The sequence below is a fragment of the Equus asinus genome, chromosome 3, assembly GCF_041296235.1.
Source record: "Equus asinus isolate D_3611 breed Donkey chromosome 3, EquAss-T2T_v2, whole genome shotgun sequence".
Classification (NCBI taxonomy): Eukaryota; Metazoa; Chordata; class Mammalia; order Perissodactyla; family Equidae; genus Equus; species Equus asinus.
In genome coordinates this window covers 12,540,347-12,558,007 of record NC_091792.1, presented here as the reverse complement: position 1 = coordinate 12,558,007, position 17,661 = coordinate 12,540,347, and the positions used below count along the sequence as shown (strand labels likewise).

Here is a 17,661-nt window from a genome sequence, read left to right as displayed (position 1 = left end):
ATGTGCATGAAAACCTCAAGGCAAGCATTTTTAAATCCTTTGCTAAATTCCATAATTTATTGCCTGCTATATGCTGGTGTGACTAAGCGATGGGCTCTTTACGCACACTGCCTTGGGTTGAATCTTGGCTCCACTCCTTTCTAACTCCATGATCGTAGATATGCTGCTTATTTTTTCTAAACCTCAATTTCCTCATCTCTAAAGTGGGGCTAATCGTAATAATACCTACCACATGGGTTGATATGAGGATTAGATAAAATGCTTCATGTAAGGCACTTAGCATGGTACTTAGCACATAGAGTGACTGAAGATTTGCTAATGACACTATTAATATACTTGGTGAGTTTTCAAATAGCACTGCTTTAGAGTTATCTTAATAAGCTCTGTTTGCGCCTCACATTTTTATGTATCAATTTGAGCTGTCCCTATTATTAGAATGCCTGCCCTTCCACCCACATCACCCTACTTCTCTGTCTCTGTCAAAATACTGTTCAGTCTTCATCCAGCACGAAGGAGCCTAGCATAAAGCAAGCAGATAGGTATTGAATGAACAAATCCTCCTCAATTCAGCTCAATGGCCATTTCTGTGACTCCCTTTTCTAAAATCTCTACTCATGATGATTCATGCCTTCTCTGTATTCCCATAGAATTGAATTACAATTACTTGATTCCATTTTACTTATTTTATGGGTTTGCATTTTTTTTTATGTTTTAGTCTTTATGACTCCCGTGCCTTAAATATAGGAGATGTTCAATAAATGAGAGTTATTTTCTATTTCTAGTACTGAAGGACTTTTTTAAAATGCAAAAGAGATGAAACTTCTCCACTTTCTCCTTTAATCAGAAATATATTTCTGTGAAATCCACACAGTTCTTTTGCCAGTGTGGAGTGCTGTTGAATGCACAGGAAGAAAAATTGGACCATCATTAAGATAAATGATTATTCTGATTGATGGGGACAACATTTTTTGATGATGTGACATATTAACCATAATAATTAGGCTTTTAAGGTATTTAGAGATAAAGCAACAGAATTATTTATTAAATTTTATCCCTATTTTGCTTTGAAAAAAATCTATTTGTTTACATATTTTGATGTTACATGGAGAAGAGCTCCACTAATTATAAAAATTATAATATCAAGACTTCTGCTTCTAAGAAGATAGAGTAGATATATTTTCCCCATACTTCTACTAAGTACAACTAAAAATCCTGGACGTTATGTATAAAATAAACATAAGAAGAATCTGAAAGTTGGAGAGAAGAAGGGAGACATGCAAGGGACCTCAGGACTCCAGGAACAACATGGTGGTGAATTCTCTGCCTTTTCTTTTAGCCTCCTTTATCTCACTTAGAGCTGAAAATGCTAGGAACCCAGAAACATCAACAGGTACAGACAAAAAATTCTCTAATAAAACACTGTTCTCTCTAGCCAAAAGACTAAGAAAGGAGCAATCTAGCAGGACAGAAAGCTTTTAGACAATAGCCACTCTAGCCAAATGCCACAGAAAAAACTTTTGCCCCACTCATGTCAACAAAATCCCTGTGGGGAGCCCAGAATTCTACCCTTGTGAGGCTGTAACAAGGTGCCCCAATACTCCCACTGGGGTGGTATCAGAGCAGCCAACCAGGAAGCTGGAACTTTCATCCTTGTTGGCCAGTAACAACCCTCCCTGCCTGCAGTGTTAGTGGAGACTACCTAGGGATTCCAAACTCCCACCCCCTCCCAGCAGAAACTAAGAGGCACCCCCACCTCAAGTTTCAAGGGGGCCAAGTGGGGAACCTGGACTTCTACTTCCACCTGCCAGTGACGAGGTGGCTCTCTCCTCCCCCTGCTGAGGCAGTGTCAGACCAATATAGATGAAACAAAAGATTAAATAAGAGCAAAACTCTCAGAAACTAATATGAAATTTTTCAGCTCACATAAAAAATCAAGCAAGAACCAGGACGATCTCAAACTGAATGGAAAAAGATGCCAATACTGAGATGATTGAGATATTAAAATTATCTAACAAAGATTTTAAGGCAGCCATGACAAAAATGCTTCAAAGAACAATTATAAAGCTTCTAGAAACAAATGAAAAAAAATTAGAAAGCTTTACAAAGAAATAATAAGTTGTGGCAGAGAAGTAAAAGATGTACGGAACCAAACAGAAACTTTAGAACTGAAAATACAATACCAAAATAGAAAGTTCAGTGGATAGACTCAACAGCAGAGTGGAGGGGACAAAGGAAAGAATCAGCGAACTGAGAGAACAGAAATTACCCAATAAGAACAACAGAGAAAAAAAGAGACTGAAAAGAAAAATGATCAGAGCCTTAGGGATTTGTGGAACTATAACAAAAGATAGCATTTGTGTCATTGAAATCCCAGAAGGAGAGAAGGAGGGTGGGGCTAGAACACTACTCAAAGAAACAATGGCTGAAAACTTACTAAATTTGGCAAGAGACATAAACCTACAGATTCAAGAAGCTAAGAATATCCTATACAAGATAATTCTATAGAGCACCACAAGACATATTATAAAATTCTAAAAACTGAAGGCTAAAGGAAAAATCTTGAAAACAGCCAGAGAAAAATGACAACTTCCTATAGGGATAAAATAAAAATGAGAATGACAGTGGGATTCTCATCAGAAACCATGAAGCCCAGAAGGAAGTGACACAAAAGTACTGAAAGAAAAGAATTGTCAACCCAGAAGCTGATACCCAGTGAAAATATCCTTTAGGAATAAAGGGAAAATTGAGACATCTTCAGATGAAGGAAAACTAGGAGAATTTTTTACCTGATGACAGCCTCAAAGAATGGTTTGGGCTGCTGTAACAAAATACCAAAGACCGGTGGTTTATAAACAACAGCAATTTATTTCTCACAATTCTAGAGGAGAGAAGTCTAAGATCCGGGTGCCAGCATGGTTGGGTTCTGATGAAAGCCCTCTTCTGGGTTGCAGACTGCTGACTTCTTGCTGTATTTTCACCTAGCAGAAGGGACAAAGGAGCTCTCCAGGCTCTCTTTTATAAGGACATTAATCTCATTCATGAGGGCCCCACCCTTATCACCTAATCACCTCCCAAAGGCCCCACATCCTAATACCATCACATGAGTCATTAAGATTTCAGCATATGAATTTGGGGGGGAGATAAACATTCATACTATACAAATAGCTAAAGGAAGTTCCTTAAACGGAAAGGAAACAATAAAAGGAGGAACTATGGAACATCAGGAACAAAAAAAGAATATAGCAAGCAAAAATGTGGTAAATACAATAAGCTTCTTTTCTCCTCTTGAGTTTTCTAAATTATGTTTGATGGTAGAAGCAAAAATTATAACACTGATATAATTATATTTAAGACAATTATATTACAAACAGGAGAGGATAAAGGGACATGAAGGTAGGTAAGGTTTATATACTTCACTTGAACTGATAAAATGACATCAGTAGACTTTGATAAGTTATGCACATATAATGTTATGCTTAGAGCAACTACTAAAAGCTATAGAAATACACTTGAAAACACTAGAGATAAATAAAAATGGAATTCTAAAAAATGTTCAAGTAATCCTATAGGAAGGTATGAAAAGAAAACAAATTAAAAACAGAGACAACAAACAGAAAATAAAAAGCAAAATGATAGACTTAATCCATAATTACGTTAACCAACAGTGCTCTAAATATACCAATTAGAAGATGGAGATTGGCAGATTGGATTAAAACATGACCCAACTACATACTGTCTACAAGAAACTCACTTCAAATACAGTAATATAGGCAAGGTGAAAATAACAGGATGGAAAAGGATATATCAAGCAAATATTAATCAATGGAAAGCAGGAGTGGTTATATTAATATCTGATAAAATGGACTTCAAAGAAAATTACCAGGGACAGAAAAGGACATTATGTCATGATTAAAGTGCCAATCCACCAAGAAACCCTAGAAATCCTACGTGTGTATGCACCAGAAAACAGAGCTGCAGATGGAGCAAAAACTGGTACAACTAAAAGGATAAATAGACAAATCCACAGTTATAGTTGGAGATTTCAACATCCCTCTCTCAACAAGTAATAAAACGACAGACAGAAAATCAGCAAAGATAAAAAGGATTCACCAATACCATCAACCAGTAGGCTCCAATCAACCTTTACAGAACTCTACTGAACGACAACAGAATGCACATTCTTTTTGAGTGCCTGTGGAACACATACCAAGCTGGACTGTAAAATAAACCTCATCAAATTTAAAATATTTGAAATTATACAGAGAATGATCTCTGGTCACAAAGGAATCACACTAGACATCAGTAACAGAGAGATAACAGGAAAATCTCCAAACATTTGGAAACTAAACAACACTCTTCTAAATAATCCAGGGGTCAACAACAAAGTCTCAAGGGAAGTAAAAAATTCATTGAACTGAATGAAAATGAAAATATAGCATATCAAAATTTATGAGACAGATAATGCAGTGGTGAGAGGGACATTTATAGCACTTAATGCATATATTAAAAAAAAGGAAAAGTTTCAAATCAATTTTCTAAGCTTCCAACTCAAAAATCTAGAAAAAGAAGAGCAAAATAAACCCGAAGAAGGAGAAGGAAATATTAAAGATAAGAGCAGATATTTAAAACAGGAAAACAATAGAGAAAATCGATTCAGCATGAGATGCTTTTTGAAAAGATCAATAAAACTGACAAATCTGTAGCTAGACTGCCATACAAAAAAACGTAGACGACACAAATGATCAATATCAGGACAAAGGAGGGGATATCACCACAGACACTGCAGGTAGCAATGGCTAATGAGAGAATACTATGAACAACTCTACACGTAAATTTGAAAACTTAGCAAAAACTGACCAATTCCTTGGAAATCACAAAGTGCTACATCTCACCTCATAAGAAGTAGATAATTTAATTAATCCTGTAACTATAAGACAATTGAGTCTATGATTTTAAAATATCCCAAAAAAAGAAATCTTCAGCCTTGGCTGGTTTCACAGGAGAATTGTACCAAACATTTAAAGAAGGATTAGCAGCAATGCTACACAACCTCTGCCTGAAAATAGAAGAGGAGGGAACACTTCCCAACTGACTTATTAAGCTAATGTTACCCTGATACCAAAACCAAACAAAGACAACACGTGAAAAAGAAAGCTACAGATCAATATCTCTCATGCATACAGAAGGAAAATTTCTTAACAAAATATTAGTCAATAGAATTCAACATTATACAAAAAGAATTCTACACCATGAGCAAGTGAGTTTTATTTCAGGGATACAAGGCTGGTTCAATATTCTTAAACTAATGTATTCCATCATATTAACAGGCTAAAGAAGAAAATTCACATGATCATACCTTTGGGATCTAGGACTGGGCAAAGTGTTGTTAAACTTGACACCATAAGCACAATCCATAAAAGGAAAAATTGATAAACTGGGCTTCATCAAAATTAGGAACTTTGAGAAAGACTCTGTTAAGAGGATGAAAACAAAAGCTACAGAGTGGGAAACAATATTTGCGAAACGTATTTGACAACAGGCTAGAATGTATAAAGAACTCTTAAAAGTCACCAGTAAAAAAGCAAACAATCCAATTAGAACATGGGCAACAGACACGAAGAGACATTTCACCAAAGAAGATACACAGATGGCAAATAAGCATACGAAAAGATGCTCAACATCATTAGTCATCAAGGAAATGCAAATTAAAACCACAATGAGATATCACTATACAGATATCAGAATGGCTAAAATGAAAAATAGTGACAGCACCTAATGCTGGGGAGGGTGTGGAAAAACCGGGTCACTCCTATATTGCTGTTGCACGTGTAAAATGGGACAGCCACTCTGAAAAATAATTTAAGAGGTTCCATTAAAAACTGAATGAAGAACTACCAGCAACACGGGCATTTATCCCAGGGAAAGGAAAGCTTATGTTGATACAAAAACCTATATACAAATGTTCATAGCAGCTTTATTCTTAGTAATAAAAGACCAGAAACAACCCAGATGTACTTCATTGGGTAAATGGTTAAACACACTGTGGCCCATCCGTACCATGGTACTCAACAATAAATAGGAACAAACTATTGAAACACACAACACCTGGATCTATCTCCAGAGAATCACACTGAGTGAAAAAGCCAATCCCCCAGGCTACATACAGTATGATTCCATTTTTTGGCATTGTTGAAATGAAAAACTACACATAAAAATGCGGAGCAGATTAGCGATTGGCAGGAGTGTCTTAACGGTATCATCGTCAATATTCTGGTTGTGTACTACAGATATAGTACAGATATTGTACTACAGTTTTGCAAGATGTCACCATTGGGGGAAGTTGGGATAGCTCTGTGTTATTTCTTACAACTGCATGGGAACTACAATTATCTCAAAATAAAAAGCTTAATTAAGAGCTACAAGCCATGAAAGACATGAGTGATCCTTAAACGTATATTGCTAAGTGAAAGAAGCTAGTCTATAAGGGCTGCATACTGTATGATTCCAACTATATGACATTCTGGAAAGACAAAACTATAGAAGACAGTGAAAGGATCAGTGGTTGCCTGGGGCTTGGGGGGAGGGAGGGGGGCGGGATGAAGAGATGGAGCACCAGGACTTTTTAGGGCAGTGAGACGATTCTGTATGATACTATAATGGCAGATACATGACATTACGCCTTCATGAAAACCCATAGAACAGCACCGCACAAAGTGTGAGCCTTAATGTAAACTATGGACTTTAGTTAATAACGGTATATCAATATAGGGTTACCAATCATCACAAGTATACCACATTCATACAAGATGTTAGTAATAGGGGAAACGGTGTGTTGGGAGGAGAAGGGGTATGTAGGACCACTCTATACTTTCTGTTCAGTTTTTCTGCAAACCTAAAACTGCTCTAAAAAGTAAAGTCTATTATTAAAAAAAAGTTCAGTTTAAAAAAATTTCATAGCCCTTCCTAATACAATGCAGAGCAGTGTTGTCTGCTCTTGAGGATGCCAGAAAAATAAAAAAAGCTGTGCTTTACCATCGCCAGGGATGGCAGAAATAGCTTATGGAGGAGGAGAAAGCACACGGCGGAGGAGATGCGGGTATTTTCTAGCAGCTTCCTGAGTTTGTTTGCCAGCCCTGCTGAGTTCTACAGGGACTGTTTGCCTTTGTTTATTTCAAGTGTTGGAAGCTCTGTCGCCTGTGCTTGGAGCAGGCAAGGAGGAGCTGGGTTATTTCTCAGTGCGTCTCTGACTACATACCTCAACACTCTAGAAAGTGTGACACGGGTGGGCTATTCCAACTTTTTGATTCTGGAATCAGAATAGCAAGTTCCGTCTAGATCACAAAGGATAGAAGTCTCAGTATTGCTTAGGGTAATTTGGTCCAATACCAGGGGAGGGGAGAATCTCCTTCCTTAAATGCTTCTTAAAATAATTCAATTAGCAACACAGAGCGGGGGAGAGAGAGAGAGAGAGAGAGGAAGAAAATAAAATAATAACACAAAAAGTCGAAAGCCACAGATGTTTGTCCATTAACCTTTTCCAGAAATACATATTCTACACAATGTGGTTATATATTACAAATAATGTTTTTAAACAAATTTAGATTTTTTCCTGAAAAATTTTTCTAATGGGACATTTTCAAGAAATAAAAATGCCCTGGAGCTAGCAGCCATGAGGTAATGCAGAGATGACAGTCCTCACGGTGATGGAACCTTTCTCCTTACGATTAAGGCTACGAAGGTTTCCCATAAAGAAACCAAAACAGGGGTACAGCTTTTCTCTTCCTCCTCCTTTCTGTTACCAATTTGAGTCATTATAAACAATTAAATGAAAATAGAAGTGCTAGAAAAAAAGAATAGCGTGTTATTACATTAATTTCTATAAATTCTAAATTCCAAGCTATGGCTTGTAAGTTTAATTTTGGGGCCCCAAAACAAAAATTAGAGAAAATGTTTTTATCTCATTTTCCTCTTCCTAGTGGCCGGCCTCCAATATTAGCTGACTCCACCAACATTTCTGAAATAAACATGTGACTTAAGTGAATTCCATCCCTCTGGCCCCTGAGATTTACAGTACTCTTCTGGGGTATGTTTTATAGGAATTAATCACCTTTGTGAATGATTCAGGAACAGGGATGTGACCTGACCTAGACCAATGAGAGTGACGACCAGGACTTTTCTTTGTGAATGTTGTGCCAAAGATGCTTTCTTTCTTTGCTGCATGTAAGCACAGAAGTATACTGCCCAGGAACCTGTTGGCAAGCACTTGGCAGGATGATAGAGCCAGACTTGGGATGAAGCTTATGCCAAGGAAATCAGAATAGAGACAGAGAGAGAAAGAAACCAGGTCCTTGATGGCACCATTGAGCCACTAGATGAAGCCTTACCAGATCACATCTGAACTTTTCAGTTATGGGAGCCAACAAACTCCCTTATTGTTTAAGCTAGTTGGTTTCTGATTTTCTGTTGTTTTCAACTAAGAGCATGCTAACTGATGTAGTTATTCTCTCTAGACCTTTGTCTCACTGATGTAGGTCCAAGCAGCATATGATTGGAGTCACAAGGAAGAGTGAGGAAGCCTAACCTAGAAGCCCAGTAATGGGGGAGGGGGGGGCGGAGCGTGGGGCTCAAAGGGAGAAGAGAGCAGAGACGTGAAGAAAATGGATATACCCCTGGCCACAGACTTCTTTGGGTTCATAAGAAACATTCACTCCTTTTTAGCAGAGCACTACAACCATCACTCAAGCTGCTACGAGGAGTAGATGTGCAACAAGAGCCATGAAGAGCTTACCTAACCTCAAAGGAGCATGCAAAGAAATAATCAGCTGGCACAGTCCATTATTACTAGGAAATTTATACCATGAGATGGGAGAAATAAGAGACAAAAGAAAAGAGGAGGAGAAGGCACACAAGATAATTGACCAACTCTCAACCTCTTCTTCATACTCCATTCTACTTCTATAAAGCCTATATTTTCTCCCTCCTACTCATAAGTAATAGACAGTAAGTTAATTGGCTTTGAGTGGCCGTCTGAAGTTATTACGGATCTCTGGGGCCAGGAGCACTAGAGGCGCAGTCCAGTGGTGTGCTGGAGCAAGTTGTACTGGTTCGCAAGAATTGATTGACAAATTTTCAGGAATTCTGCAAGCCAGTAATTAAACTCAGTGAACACAACCATTACTAAAATTAAATTATATAAAATTAATAATTAGATAAATTATATTAAAAAACAAAGCAATAAATACTCAAACGGTATCACTTTCTAAATCTTTTACTACTTTTTGCTATCATCTATGCTCTTGACCTTATTTAGATCCATTGTATCTGTATCTTGGAAATATTATATAATGTTATATTCCTGCTCATCTCTTCCCAAGTCTGTGTTCAGTGCCTCCTTGATGGTAGCTTGAAATTGGCCATGGTGGGAATATTTATACCATAGAAATTGGCAAACTCTACAGAGCAAGGCATTTCTCCTCCCAAAGAACCAGTCGTTAAACATTTACTAGCATACCACTAGACACAGGAATATATTAAGTCAACATAATTTGTGTAAACAAACAACAAAAGACATAAACTAAACTCTCCACAGTTTTCTTCCATTCCCTTCCAATAGTTAAATTTATGATGTAACTGGAGCAGGAGTTCCAGACCATCTGTGGGTTGGGGAATCTATTGTATGAACACTCTCATTACTCAAAACTTCAGAGTGAAGAACTCTATCAACTAAGCACATAGAATTCTGTGATCAGCTGTTCCCTGCCCTTTGTTGCAAACCCCTGGGCAGGGTCTGAAGAGTGTGTTTAATTTGGATGCCTGGTGAATGATATAACTTATTCAGGATGCGTATTCTTGCCCTGATGGATTAGAAGGTTGTCTTTGTGGCATTAGATCATCTATTGAAAATAATATTGCTAGGCATACTTTCCTACTGATGTCATTTATAGTGGTCCAGAATTTTTTATTTATTCTTTAAAGATATTATAGGAGTTTATTATATTTTGCTATTATTTCAAAGAAATCAGTGATTGTGTTTGAATAGTTAAATATCAAATTGTATAAAGATATAGACATATAACTTTAGGGTCTTGACAATGATCCAATTTCCACAAAAAACCCACAATTTTTAATCTACTAGAAATATTAAATAGCTGTTACCAATATTCTTTCTCAGTAGTGTCCTCAAATATATAATATTTTTGTAGTTAAATTAAGACAAAATCTCACATTAGAAAGTTCAAATATTTTGATTTTTGAGTATACTTTCTTTCCACTTTCATGCTGTGGAGCCACATTCCTATAAGTACTAGAAAGCAAATGGAAAAGTGCATTTTACTGGGAGAATATGCATGACTTTTGACAATGTGATCTGTTCCTTTTTCAAGCCTTCCATCAATGTGCAGGCTTTCCAGCAGACACTGGACTTAAATTCCTCTAAAAGGAAACATTCTTTTTTTTCACATTTGTTTCAGAGGTCAACATTCTGAAACTTGGTCAACAAACACTTATCTGTGCACAGGTAGTTCTGCATTGTTAATTTGAAATTTTGATCCTGTCAAAGAACCCTATTTAGTTACATGAGTGAATCCAATTCATAGTTTGCAAAGCTACCCATTTACAGTTAATTGTAGTAAGACAAAAGATCTTTTAAAGCTGTTTCCCCATGAGTCACTGGCAGTTGCAATTCTGGTGAAATGAGCAAAGCCAGTGGAGGGGAGTTACCTGAAACTGACTTGCTTTAAGATGGTCCTATGGATTTACTTACAAGCCTCATTGAGGCCAGGAGATTTTCTCTGCACTTGCACAGGCCTCTTCTGCCTGTTTACAGACAGTTGGCCTATGTGGGTTGGACAGTTGTCCATAACATAGACATTATTGCATGATGCAACATACATATACACATATTATAAAGAAGGTAATAGTCCAGACCGTGATTTTGAATAATGCCTGAAAAAGACTACAATTGACAAAATATTTATTAATAATTTTCCTTACATTAAAAAGTTGACTTTGGAACCCATCTGGAATTCTTTATTTTCCTATTTCATATCTCTTTGCTTTGATTTGAGTTCTAAGACTATTTTATAAAGTGTTCAAAAATTTACTATTAATTAAAATATTATCATTTAATAGCTGTGTAAATCTATAAACAGTTAAGAAATGAGATTACCAATGTACTGAATTACACAAATTGAATTACACAAACGGAATCATCTAGTACTGTTTATTGGGTGTACGTCTAGAGCATATCCGAGTGAAAAAAGATGAGGAAACTAGGATGATGGAACGATATGGCTAGAATTAAACAGTCTACCTTCAACTTTGGGGTAAACTAGAATTTAGCTTAGTCCTCTGCTGCCACTTTTCTGGAGGGCCTTCTTAGTGATTTAGTAATCCATGGCATACTCAGAAAAATCTATGAATTCACAAGATATTATTGCACATCAATTTTCAAAATAAAACATGCTTTTTCTTGGGTTATGAAGATGCTAATGAGAAAATTTAAGCCAAAGACAACTAACAAACTTGTATGCTGAAACATTATGTTAAGTTCTTCTTCTCCCTCAAACTTTTTACATTTACCTTTTTACTTTTTACATTTGATCTGTGGTCTTTAAGGCCTTCCGGGTATCCTCATTTTGATATTGATGACTTGATTAGTTACATTTTAAGATACAGGAAAAGTACAAGAGATCTTCACTTGTTCATCTGAAATTCGAGATTTTATACTCTGTACTTTTCAAAGTGATTTGCAATTTATGTGAATATTATCATTGCCTTTGTTATTGGTGGAGAAACTCACATACACTGTTTGCCTTCGGCACGTAGCTCAGTTAATTAGAATCACGGCGTTTTAGAATTAGATATATCAGCAAATCCAGCCTCCTCATTTTCAGATGAGGACTCTGATGTCTGGTCTGGAACCCAGGGCTCCCGGGCCCATATCAACAACAGCACTCCATTTAGAACCTTGGCTTCCTGTTTTCAGACTACAAACCTAAACTCTTTTCCTGAAATCACAAAAACGATCTGCTCAGTCCTCTTGTGTGCGCTGGGAAAGGCTGTTCACCAGTCATGGGGGAAAAAACAAACAAAATACGTACAAAAAAAGTTCATGCAGAGCCTAGGTGAAAGATTGTCGGATGAGTGAAGCAGCCTTAAGAGGCACTGTGGTCTTCTCCAGTTCTGAAGCTCTTCTCAACTGTCAGCAGTGTCTGTGCCTAAGATTAGGGGACGGCGAACTCTCAGTTCTTTCTATGGGTATTTTAATTCCAATTCCTTTCCTCATCATTTCTGCACAGGTGCCAGTTGCTCTAGGGTGCCTCTCCTTGTTCCATTCTTGTTTCTCCTTTATCAACTTATTGCTCCCTATCCTTTTATCCTGCCCTGTCTCTCTCTCTCTTCCTTCAATATCCAAGTCTGAGATGAGTTACTGAGTGAGAGAGGGACATGATGAACACTGGAGAATATGTACAGATTCAGGAGTAAATAGCACAGGGCTGGTGGGCATGGAACTATTGTAAGCCATCTTTTCTTGCCCCCACAACTAAATCATGCATAGATAATGGCAAATACTTGTGTGTTTCTGTCTGTCTTTCAGAATAGTGCTTGTTAGATGGTAGCAACGTGGCTCTGATACTTCTGTATAAAGCTTAGAGGTTTTGTATCACAAGTAGCACAAGACAGCTACCCTCATCAGCTCTAATACTTCTAATGTGACGATGATCATGATACGATGATAAGGATGGTAAATCCGGAAGTATACAGGCTTAGTGTTAGGGGATACCTTTTATTAATTATTTGTTGGGAGTGTAGTATATTTGCTTCTAGTACATAATTTGACACCAAATCATAATGGGTCTGTATTAAGTGACAATTTGGGGTGTAGTTAGTAGATGCTGGGAGTTATCTACATTTTTACTCAAGCCATCCAGTTCTATGTGTTTTAGTCTATATAGATAGGATTTCTCAGTAATCTTTTGAGGGTATTTCTCCTTTGGATGGAATGAGTGCTCTGATGTCAAACTCTCCCTTTTGATTACTATATTTTCTTACTGATTCGTCTCAAAGGCTCAACAGCCGTAGTCTCTCTCCCCCACAACAGGAACTGGACTGAACGCACAGCTTATGTTTAGAAGACAACTCGTTTAGCCATCTCATTGTCACAGTTCATTCTCCTCCAGGCTAAATGTTTTTGAAAGTGATATAAAAAATAAGTGAGTTATGATACTGCAAAAAAAAGAAAGTCCCGATGCACAGGGAAGAAGGGACAATTGTTCATCTTTATAAAGGACAATCCAGTTCAAATTTGGTTTATTTAGTCTTATAATTAACACTGAAACAGTTGCATGCTTTAAATTATTCAGATTTTCACTGGTGTGAAGCGTTCGAAAGTCTGCAGGATTATTCCCACAAAGATTTCTCTGGAGTCCAGCTTTTATTTCTGCATCCTTAGAAAATATGATACTCCCCTACTTGGGTCTTTAAACACCATGTTGTATACAAACAGTAAAGTTCCATATAAGATGTGAGATGAAATAAGACAGGGAAATTATGTAAGCTGTTTCATAAAGTACTTAAGTTATTTTATCTGAGATGAGTTAAAAAGAGTCTATGATTATCCTGTGTTATCTGGAATACTTGACCTCCTAACAAAGGCAGAGCATGTGACTCCACTTACGGGGACTGGAACTCTACTTGGGCGGGAGGCTTCCGCAGACTTTAAATGGTCGGGACCTCCTGGGGGTGAGATAGTAGTTTTGAGGATTTTTCCCCTTGAGATATAACTGTATTTTTTCTTTATATTTCATTTAAAAAGTTGTTATACAAAAAAGGAAAAAGATATTCTTCCTCTTATAGGACTAACGTAGAGTACAATCCAACACATCGTTTAAACTGGAAATATGCTGAATGGATCAATTGATTTGTGATTATGATGCAATCAGAAAATGATAACTCATCTCAAGTCTAGTTTTACAGTACATAATTTAGTCTCAAACTGAGGTGATTATTTAATTTTTGCCTTATTGATCAGGAAAAATATTCAAACAATTTCAAGTAAACTACCTGAAGCAGGAAATACAAAAAAAGCATAAAAATTTAAAAGAAGCATGAATTTCAGGACTTTGGATTGGTGTAAATTAAGTTCTGGGATCTGATTCAGAACTATTCTCACTTTATTCCAAGCTAGTGTGACATCACAGTGAAACATGGGGACTAAGTTAAATCCAGTATGGTGATTTTGTATTGCAGAGAATAGAAAACAAATCATAAAAGAACCCCTCAGATACGACTACCTTGTGTGGGGAGCGTCTAAAACAATCTGAGTGGTTCTATTCAGGTTCTTTATGGAAGGTGAAATATGAAAACACTATACTTACCCCATTCCCAGCTGCCACAACCAGATCTATGTCTTTATATCTCAATATCGTTCAGATAAAAGGTTACATTTCTTGTCAATAGAGAGGAATTAAGGAGGCATCCTGAAAACTCCGCAAATATATCCGGAATGGCTCAAATCAGCCCTTAAAAGGATCTAGATTCTACTTATTAACTTTTAAAATTGGTACTATCCCAGAGCTGGCCTGGTAGTGTAGCAGTTAAGTTTGTGCACTCTGCTTCAGTGGCCTGAAGATTGTGAGTTTGGACCCCCAGCATGGACCTACACATGGCTCAGCAAGCTATGCTGAGGTGGTGTCCCCCATACAACAAAGGGAAAGATTGGCACAGATGTTAAGTCAGGGCCAGTCTTCCTCACCAAAAAACGAAAAAAAAAAGGTGCTATCCTTTACTCCTGAACAAAGTTGAATTTCCTTTATAACAATCAAAATGCAATGTATGAAACATTGCTGTCTAAAACTATTTGCTAAAACTTAAAGAAAAGGGGCTGGCCCCGTGGCCGAGTGGTTAAGTTCGCGCGCTCCGCTGCAGGCGGCCCAGTGTTTGGACAGTTCGAATCCTGGGCGCGGACATGGCACTGCTCGTCAGACCACGCTGAGGCAGCGTCCCACATGCCACAACTAGAGGAACCCACAACGAAGAATACACAACTATGTACTGGGGGGCTTTGGGGAGAAAAAGGAAAAAATAAAATCTTTAAAAAAAAAAAAAAACTTAAAGAAAAGGAGAGAGTACAATATTATTTTGCATCTAATTTATATTAAAAATTTTTTGAGTCCTATGCTTTGTGACTGCAAGAACTTTATATTTTCCTAGAAATTATAAATAAAAGTAGATTTTCACATAAAATATCTTGGTAAATCAATTGCTAAATATGAAGACTGCTTTCAGGGTTAAAAAAATTCACAATGAATATGAATTCCAACTTAGCTTTTGCAAAAAAAAATGGATGATAGAATAATATGACTTATGTAACATAAGGTAAAAGAAATCGAGATAGACCATATGGAATGAACAATGAAGACGAGATTGTATGAGACCTGTCCAAAACAAGCAAACGAAAAGAATTGAGAGTGAATTAACTTATACTGTGAAACGTGAAAGACAAGCCAAGCAGAATGTACATCAGCTGTCAGATTGCTTCATTCCTTTAGAGCAGTTGTTCATCTGAAAATAGCTTTCCAATGAGAAGGATGACTACGAAAGGATTAGTTACCATAGGCTTTTCCACACCCTCTGGAGCTCCAGGGTTGTTATGACAGAATAGCAAGAATTCAAAGATAGTAAACTATAGAATATTAACTAACATCAGGAAGGATCTACATTAATGCTGAGCTATATTACTGCTATGAAGAATTGTTATTGATACCATTTCCATGGATTTCTTTCATGATGGCTGATGCTTGCTGTTTCTTCTGCTTCACCATGGCATTATGTGATAGCATGGTTTTTTGTTCCCTGTTAAAAATAAAGGAACATTATTGAGACAATGTAAAGAACTCATTTGGAGTATTTTATAATCATCCTTTTGAAAGAGTCTCTTTGCTCTTTACTAAGAATTTATTATCGCTTTCTACAGAAAGACTTTTATATGCATTTGTCGTCTGGTGACAGAGCATGTTACGCGTTGACAGGCAATGTCACAGTAAACAGACAATGATTCTCAGACTTTCAGGCCCGCTCTTATCTGCACACTAGCACAATGATCATCAGGCAATGAGGAGCAGTGAAAGACCTGGCCTCCTTTCCCCTCCCTCCATTGTTTCCTTACTGGCCTTCATTTGTACCAGTATCCCAGTACATCAATTCCCGCAAACTGTAAGAACGAAGAAAGGACACCAGATTAAACCAGAACTCTTTGGTGGTGGCATTTTAATATTGGCATCAACAGTGCCCCTTTATGAGTCACAACTCTGAACTTCCTTGGCCAACTGACTAACAAAACATTTTAGGAAACGATATACTCACCTTGCTCTTAGATTGTGCTTTTCAGCAGGGATGAATCCCAATTTGTGGAAGAAAGACTGGAGATGGAATATGGATGGCACTTTGGCCCGATGGTTTTTATCCTTGAGCCTGGGACGGCATGGTCCCTAGCTCTGACTCAAACTGGGGACTGAGCCTTTCTGAAGAGACTGGCATCCAGCTGACATCAACTCACTATATATAGCACCAAATACTTCAGCTACTCATATCTTCCTGGCGAAAGGGAGAAACCGAGAAAGATTAGGTTCTCTCCATTGTGTTGTAGTGTGTGAGATAGTTGAATGAACATACAGAAAGTTTTTATGGAGCATAGTCTATTAGAAGAGATACAGGCAAAAGGGATTTAAAAACCTTTTTAAGATGTAGCTCTCACGCTACATCTTAATCGAGGTGGCAAGAGACACATACATGCATTAGAACAGAATGATAAGTTAACAATTAAAATGAAAGTATGGACAATAATATCTATGGAGTTTCAAGAAGAAAGAAAGCAACATCGGGTGGGTCAATAGAGCCATCCCTTAAGCAGGAGTGAGAACTTATGCAAGGGTCGGAAAAATGGGCAATATTTGAATGGTAATGTGGGGGGGGCATCTAAAATGGCTCTAGCAGTTGAGCCATGAAGCTATCTGAGTAAAAGCTTAGACTCATCGCTGGGTCATGCTTTTTGAAGAGACCCTGTAGAGAACAGTGCCTACAAAGTTGGCTGGTCCCTGCAAGGTCTGGAGTCAAGGATTCCCATTTGGGAGAATGGCAGGATAGGAGATTTGGAAGGTAGGCCATGTTGGCCTCCTGCTGGTCTCTGAACACAGCAGCACGTTCCCAATTCTAGGCTTTTGCTTTTACTATTCCCCACTTCTTGGAACACGCTCTGCCCCTGCCCATGTGGTTCACTCTCTCGCGCGCATTTAGGACTCCGCCCAACTATTGATTCCTTATAAAGTCCTTCCCCAATCACCTTGTCTAAAATATCACATGGTGCCTCCCTCTAGTTCCTTACTCTGCTTCATTTTTCTTTGTATTTTTGTATTAGTTAAGATTAAAATCAAATGGGAGTGACAGAAAACCCCCTAAAACAGAACTTTTAAAAAGATGGAAGTTTGTTTTTCTCACACATAAGCTTAGTCCAGAGGTAAATAATTTAGGGTTGGTGTGATTGACATAATTATCAGGGGCTCAGTCACCTTCTAACTTTTTGCTCCATTGTCCCTAAAATGCAGACCCCTTGGGCCTACATGGCTGCTTCAGCTCTAGTCTGCATGTTCATATTTCAGTCGG

At 37.6% G+C, this 17,661-nt stretch overlaps 1 protein-coding gene across 1 annotated transcript in view; it reads right to left on the bottom strand.

Annotated features, from left to right (window-relative positions):
• The window catches only part of MYOZ2 (myozenin 2), a 38,851-nt gene extending 22,193 nt beyond the window's left edge, over nucleotides 1-16,658 (bottom strand). Inside the window, exons 1-2 of the mRNA XM_014857724.3 lie at nucleotides 16,366-16,658; nucleotides 15,767-15,855 (exon numbers count right to left, since the gene is read on the bottom strand). Of these exons, the coding sequence (XP_014713210.1) occupies nucleotides 15,767-15,842 (76 nt within the window). The 5' untranslated portion in view covers nucleotides 15,843-15,855; nucleotides 16,366-16,658. The remainder of the gene's footprint in view (nucleotides 1-15,766; nucleotides 15,856-16,365) is intronic.
• Between the last annotated feature and the right edge of the window lie 1,003 nt (nucleotides 16,659-17,661).